The sequence below is a fragment of the Scatophagus argus genome, chromosome 24 (assembly GCF_020382885.2).
Source record: "Scatophagus argus isolate fScaArg1 chromosome 24, fScaArg1.pri, whole genome shotgun sequence".
Taxonomy (NCBI): Eukaryota; Metazoa; Chordata; class Actinopteri; family Scatophagidae; genus Scatophagus; species Scatophagus argus.
The window spans coordinates 13,007,060-13,014,897 of record NC_058516.1 but is presented as its reverse complement, the minus strand read 5'-3'; the positions used below and the strand labels follow the sequence as shown (position 1 = coordinate 13,014,897).

Sequence of the window (7,838 nt, the reverse complement as noted above, 5' to 3'; positions counted from 1 at the left end):
CAAAACCTGGCTAATTTGCAGTTTAACAACATTCAAGCTTCATACAAACGCTCTCGACGGCTTCGGTGGCCGGCTCCTCCAGCAACACGCAACAAGTGTGCTTCTCTTGTACTTACCGGTCGCTAGTCACTTATGCCCACTCAATTGGCCACACTAGGTCACATGACTGTAGCAACGTGACGACGTCAGTCGCAAAATGGATTCACGATATCAGAATAGAGTAGGAGGAAACTAATATGTGGGTTTTTTCACCCGGGTTACACAAGTCTTTAGCAAAAGATCACACAGGGGAGAAAAAGCTAACAATAACTAGCTAGTTAGCCATAGGCACAATGAAAAAGAGAGAGACCAGAGGATGAACAATGCAAAGTGTTGTGCGTATACTCAATCCTAACTAGGTTAGTACCAGAAGGTAGACCGAACGATCTGGCAGAGAGCAGACTGCAGAGCCAGGGTATTTGTACAGCTGGAGATGATTAGTGGATGGATCTCAGGTGAGCAGGCAGATTGGCAGCAGGAGTTGATTGGCAGCAGGACTGATGAGCCACACCCAGAACACAGACACAGAGAGACACAAGCAAGGAACCACAAGAAACAAAGGGGAGGGAGAAAACAGCACACATGAGGGGGGAAGGAAAGGCACAGACCATAACATCTATGGCCTATTTACACACTGCGGTAGGAACCCCCAAAGCTTCACTCGCAAAAACAAGGCCTACATGGAGAATGGTCATTATAAAAAAAAGGTATACAAAAAATAGAACCAATCACAATAAATAAAGCATGTGGCATGTGCACAAACGCATTTCTTTTGCTTCATTACGTCACTTCCTGATGCAGACTCTTACAAACATGAAACTAATCTTTATTTTATGCCGGATGTGCAAATTCCAGTCTTTTGATGGCAGTCCTGTGCTAACAGTCTGTGTTTAAAACTCGGGGTGATCCGCTTCCCACTTCCTCTCCCAGAGCCGCTGAAGCAGCACGGGTCATGTGACAGGGTTAACACAGAGGAGACACAGGGGATCCATTTTCTATACTGCTGATCCATCAGGGGTGACACACAAAAACAGACAATGTAGAGTAGCCAGTTAACCTAATGTGCATGTTTTTGGTATTGTGGGAGGCAGCCGGAGAACCCACAGAAAACCCACGCAGGCACAGGGAGAACATGCAAACTCCACATAGAAGGGCCCAGACCGGGATTCGAACCTGGAACCCTCCTACTATGAGGCGACAGTGCTAACCACTGCACCACTGTCCCGCCCTGTACACAGAAACGGTCATTTTTGCTTACAAATATAGGCCTGCTTCCATGATTTATTAATCATGGTTAACAAATTTTAATATTTATTTTATGTAATCAACAACAAATCGTTATACTTTGCTAGATCATAAAACAAATGTTTACATGCTTTCTTTAGCTTACTTATTCACCTCATGATGGTTTATAAACTGAAATAAACATTTTTTTTTGCAATGATATAAAGTCAGCTCCAAGAAAATGGGTCACTGGAATGAGCTGGAATTATTCCATCATTACTTATACTTGCTCCAAAATATTAAGGCACTCAAAACAACTGAGCTATTACAACAGCAATTCATTTCTGAGTGAGGTTTTTTTCATGAGTCCAACTTTTTTTCCAAGCTGAAGTTATGTTACTTCTTTTATCAAGATATACTGTGAGGTTTTATAGTGAAACAGGTCAGGAAAAGGAGTAAATTACTTCCGTCTTGGAAGAGAACGCATATAAAAATGCTAAAACTTTCTTTTCATTCAGAGACCATATTTGTTAAAAAGTGAGCACCAGCAGAAAAATAGTCACGAATAACTATTAAAATTTGTAATTACTTAATGATTACTTAAAATCCCTATCACTTTTGCTTTTCAAGAATGAATGACTGGGACCTTGCTGTGGAGGCATCATTAAATGAGAGTTGCTTTCCTTTGCAACAAGTCATTTTCTTTTGGTTGGATATTGCGACTTGTGCAAGACAGGGATTGGCAGAAACCCATCCAAGTCATGAGAGAAAGACACCTCAGGATTGAAGGTTCTCGGTTCTGTTCTGTTCTCGGCAGTGTCTGCATGTATTACCTTCAGCATTTTGCATGTAATGGTGCAGTGTGGTTGGCCCATGGATTTCTCTGATATATATGGACATTTTATAGAAGACCGAAATATACTGTACTTCATCAGACTGCTCACTTTCAACAGTTTCAGGGTGGTACCATTGGTATGCAGGGTCTGTGATAGCAATTTGGAAAAAAAAAGCTGTTTGTGTAAATAGGAAGAAAGTAAGTAAATATGATGCCACGGGTTTTAAAAAAAACATTTTAAAAACTTTTATTCATTATGCCAACATGAGTGAAGCATAAAGCAATGTAAAGTCATAAGCAGAGAGCACACTTCATCATTTTAGGTCTTGTCCATTCATTTAGACAAGCCTGTTTTATCTGATAGGATTATTGTTCTGCAATCAGTCTCAGAAACTGTAACAGTCTAAGTTGTTTCTTTTTTATTATTATTCTAGTTTAATATCACAAAATGACCAGTTAGTAGATAGTAGTTAATAGATTAGTATCCATTTTTTTTTCCTTATGATGTGATATGGCTTTCGCCATAAGCACAAATCATAAGCAGCTCCTGACCCGGCCCAAGCTCTCTAAGAAGACGAGGAAAAACTCCCCAAAACCTTGAGGCCAGATGAAAAATGGGAAGAAACCTCGGGAAAGGCAATTCAAAGAGAGATCCTCCTCTCCGCGGACGACCGGGGGGCCTAAAGGAACTGCAGTTGGTCTAACCGGAGCACCCGGAGAAAACCTGTATAAGCATGGCGGACGGTCCTGGTGAAGAAAAACAAGAACAGAATTAGTTCTTGTATTGTGAATGTATTGTATTGGCATGAACTGTGAATGTAGTGTTGGTTTATCTGAGCCATGGGTGAAGCTGGAGCTCCTTCAGAGTAGGTCGCAGCATGTAGGATGTGTTTAAACACTTCTGTAAGAAATCCCGGCAATCTGGAGGGAAAGAAAGATGAGAAAGTTGGAGCTGACAGCCACAGTGATTCCTCAGGAGGTGAATGGAAATGAACAGCTCTGTGTTTGCATATGAGTACGTTTTTCTTACCTCTGGACAGCTCATCCCTGATTGGCAGCTCATGTCTGAGGAAACTTGTGGTATCAAATCGGACTGTTCTGTGGAGCAGCTCATATAAGACCACTCCCATCTGCCACACTGTGGTGGGGCCGGGCCTGTAGGTATAATGACTGTACCACTCCGGAGGGACGTGTTGGGGGGTACCTACAATACACACAAGTGATAATAATTGAGGATGAAAAGCGTCTTTCTTTAAACATTAAAGTCACAGGCAGGTAAATTAGTGAGAGGCAGAAGAAAAAGCCAGATGGCTTACCACAGAAGACACGGTAAACTGATGTTTTCTTGAAGAAACAGCTCAGTCCAAAGTCAATGACACGAACACGCGGCACATCTGAGCTGGTCTCAATCAGGATGTTTTCGGGTTTGATATCCCGATGAAAGATGCGCTTATCCTCGAGTTCATTTGCTGCATCAACCAACTGTTTAAGTATGATCTGGAAGAGAGGGACACAAATAGAAAAGTGAGGGATCGGAGTGGGGAGACGGACTGTGAGGAGGTTCAACAGTTTGTGTCATGGCTGTGGGGTTTGGGTTAACTTTGGCTTAACTGCTGTGATTCAAAGCTGACAACAACAGCAGGACAAAACTTTTGATCAGCAACATTTCAAACCCACAGACACCCAAAAAATGTCCATCAGAGATGGTCATAATTTCAGTTTGTTTTGTCATCCAAACCAGATTGCTTCCAACCTGTCTGAGAGCCTACACAGGTTGCTTCTTACTCCATCAGAGACATGGAGCCTCCTACAACATAAAGCTGTAAGAACATGTAGGGCTTTGGTTTTAGGTTCTTCCTTGTGTTTCCACTGTGGAAAACCAGAATATTTTCCACAGACATGATGGAAAAGGTGACATGGTTTTAGATACCGAGACAAATGGGCAGCACAGTCCGCTGTGGCACAAAGAGGTGCTAATAAGAAACACAAGGAGAACCTGTGGCAATAGCTATATGTTACAGTATGTTACAGGTAAGTCACAAGTCATTAAGTTCTTGTTTGAAACACACACACACACACATACACGCTCGAGCAGCTTACCTTTGCCTTGTCCTCCTGTAAGTGGCCTCTGTTTGTCCTGATGTAATTTAAAAGGTCCATACATGGCATTGGTCTTTCCAGTACCAGGATCAGCTCCTGGTCCAGATCATACCAGTCCAGGAGTGACACGGGTGCTGATTCCTCCATTAATCCAGTTCTTCCAGCTTGGAGTTTTAACATCACAGCCACCTCAGCTGAGAGTTCTTTCCCATTTCGTCTCTGAAACGTTGAAGCAAAAACAGTGTAAGAGAAGGAGAAGCTCCACAGGTTTAGAGAAAAGCGTGATTCATCAAACACACATTCACTGGGCTGAGTGCAGCATCCTGTTTGGTGTTGCTCACTTACCTCTTTGCACAACACTTTGTCTTTTGCTATGTGTTTGATGGCAACCTACAAGACACAAATGGCACTTTGGTTAGCACTTCCTGATCAGACTGTGTGTGTGCATATGAGTGAGTGTGTGCATGAGTGAATGTGTGTAAATGTATGTTTCACAATGTGTGTATCATACTCACAGGTAAATGATCTGCTTTGCGGTAGCCAGCAAACACACATCCACAGCCTCCTTCACCGAGATGATTCTCCTGCTGGTATTTGGCCTCAAATTCAGCTAAACAGACAAACACATGTTTTGTTTAGTTACCAGGAGCATCAGTTACACATTAAAAAAGCTCTAAAATCAATCCTTTCTAGAGTGATTCTGAAAAAGATGGGCCGCTGTGTGGAACAAAGGAAACAAAATGTGACCACTTGCTCATCCTTTCTGGCATATACTCCACTGAAAACAGTTTGAAAACTATATATTTATGAGCAGTGACTTTTGTGCGTACATGTTTATAATGAATTTGATGCCAGGAGCACAGTTCAAACATGCTGCTATAGGGGCTACAAAAGGCTGGGGCAAAAACTCAAAACCACCTGTACATAACATAACATTACACTGTGTTTCCAAATCAGGGCATCAGTGTGACCATTAATGTGACTGTTTTGTGTTGCACATTAACACGAACGTGTTAATTACTACTTACCTCTTCGGGAATCTATCAAATCCGTCATGGTTGGCCGGCCCTTCCTTCTCTTCGCGCAGGGTTCTTCTTCATCAGCGGCAGCCTTCCTCTTTCCAGTCCTCTTGCTCACATCCTCCACTGTTGTACCGCACCTACTGGACTGTGTGCTGCTGCTCCCTTCAAATGACAAGAGAAAAAGAGGACCACCAGGTTAATGACCAGTCACTAATGGAGAAAATAAGTCCACCTTTGTCATTCAGTGACTTCCAAAATAACAAACTAATTTTCTTCTCTAGCATCTCTTAGTTAAGGAAATATTTCGTCATTTCGGGAAATACGCATCCCAACACATGCTTGAGCTGTTATTAGGTTAGCATAAAGACTCCTGAGGCAAAGGGAAAACAGTTCGCCTGCTCCCTTCCAAACTGAAAATAGCCACATCAAAACCCTCTAAAGCTGAGACATTAAAAATCGTTTTTCACTCTGGTCTCATGGTCTTTCTCTGTGAATGTAGGTTTGGTTTTGTTTGTTCAGGTTTGACATTTAACTAATGATGTTGAACGCTAACTTCACATGATTCGCTTACCATTGCCAGTGTCCGCAGACGAGGCCGATCCTGATTCCTTCTCAGCCTGGTTGTAGTTCAGTCTTCTCCTCTTTGTCTTTGAGAGTCCATCTTCACCTTCTCTGACTTTTCTCTTCAAGTTCTTCTTGAGCGATTCCTTCTTAGTGTCGCTCAGGGGTTCAGAGTTGTTATTTGCCATGATGATATTACAGAAATTTCAAATCTGATAACTTCCAGTAACAAGTGAATGTGGATCCAACACGTGTGTGCGTGTGTGAGCTCTCTCAGCGATCAAAGGCACGTGTTCTAGCAAACAGAACCCGGAATGTGCTTTGATGATATGAACTGACTGGTGTTCCAGAATATGCAAATTAGAGTGTACAGTAACTTGTATGAGAGATGTCAAGGTAAATTATCATTATTATTGTTTTCATATTTCTTTAGTTTTACCCCCCCAAAAAACGTAGCCAATGAGTTTCCATGAGTTTTAGGTCACTCACGAGAGGTGCAAAAACTCCAAGGTTTTCCATATCCAAAGTGTCATACATCATCTGAACTGTACTGAAGGGCCATCTGAGTAGAGTGGAGGTGGAGTCGTTCTTAACTGGCCAGTTAGCTAACGCCCAATAAACCACACATTCTTTGTGCAATTTTTGGGTTATGATAGTGAAAACGACTGATCTGTAAGGTCAATGATATCCTGTGGTGCCTCCTGTGATGCACAGAGACAAATAGACTGCAGCCAGATTGTGTTGTAACTGCTCTGTTAATCCTTCAGCGTTACTGAGACAGTTTCACTTTTTCTGAAAGCTGCACTGAATCAAGTTCGAAGTCATCATGTCTAAGTCGTTTTTTTCACTACTTGGTCACTGTATGTGAGGACGCAGAGCAGTGACATGCTTCTCTGTAGCACAGGTGCACCACAGGAAACAGTTTTGGCTCATTTTCTGTTCACTCTCTATACTTTGGGTACAACACTCCAACCTGCCACCAGGGTAACGGCCTCCACATCAACGTTGGTAAAACCAAGGAGCTGGTGGTGGAGTTCAGCAGACGCCAACACACCCCACCCGCACTGGTGAACATCCAAGGAACAGACATCGGGAGAGTCACCTCCTACAAGGGTGTTCACCTCAACAAAAAGAGCCAAAACAGACTCTTCCTTCTCAGGAGGCTGAGAGCCTTTGGAATACAGGGTCCACTCCTCACGAGCTTCTACGACTCTGTGGTGGCATCAGCCATTTTTTATGGTGTGGTCTGCTGAGCAGGCAGCATCTCTGCCCGGGACAAAAAAAGGGTGGACAAACTGGTGAGGAGGGCCAAAAAAAAGTTGTGTCGTATCTGCCAAGGCCCACAGCTTACAGAAAGGATGGACAGTGGAAAAGTGACAGAAGGTTGATTTTTATGATGAAGCATCCATTGAACTGCATCCCAGTCAAATACTGCAGAAGACCTGTTGGAACTCGCATGAACCCAAAATTCACCCACAAAAAAATCAAGTTTGGTGGAGGAAAAATCATGGTACGTCCAGTATGGGGGTGTCCTTTGGCCTTATCTCAGCGAGAGAACGCTGTTTTTGTAAATCTGACTGCAGTTCACTTCTAAACAAGTTTACAGACTGCTTTCTTCATCAGACATATGCAGGATTGAGAAAATAGCAAGTTCTTCAAGTCCCGGAGGTCTCATGTTGGGTTCTGGCCCAGCATTTGGGCAGACCCCCTGACTTATCGAGCCCCACCTGGGTGTTGAACTGGGGCCGCCCACCCGAGATTGCAGGTTGGGCCACTGCCCCACACCAGGGCTGAATCCCTGACTTTGTTTTTTCTTTATCTCATGCCTCTTTGGTTTTCCCCCCTCCAGCCACTCAGCCTGTGTTTTCTTTTTTTTTAAGGGACATCTGGGATCTGTCCCTTAAGGGGGGGGTTCTGTCATGCCTGGTGGTTTTTGGTTATGTTTTGTTTCTTGATTTCAGTCCATGTGCCATGTTTCATGTTTGTCTTGTCATGTGTTTCCATGTTTTATGTTCAAGGTTTTTGTCATGTCCTGTTTTATTTTGAAAGTGTCTCTT

The 7,838-nt window shown here is 43.0% G+C and overlaps 1 protein-coding gene across 1 annotated transcript; it reads right to left on the bottom strand.

The window, feature by feature from the left end:
- Window positions 1-2,798: 2,798 nt before the first annotated feature.
- On the bottom strand, window positions 2,799-6,099 carry LOC124055812 (serine/threonine-protein kinase pim-2-like). The gene is made up of 8 exons (XM_046382939.1): window positions 5,792-6,099; window positions 5,227-5,382; window positions 4,714-4,808; window positions 4,544-4,588; window positions 4,199-4,417; window positions 3,415-3,595; window positions 2,910-3,302; window positions 2,799-2,845 (listed from the first exon to the last, which is right to left on the bottom strand). Exons 1-8 carry the CDS (start codon window positions 5,967-5,969, stop codon window positions 2,799-2,801), a joined length of 1,314 nt encoding a protein of 437 aa, XP_046238895.1. The 5' UTR covers window positions 5,970-6,099.
- Between the last annotated feature and the right edge of the window lie 1,739 nt (window positions 6,100-7,838).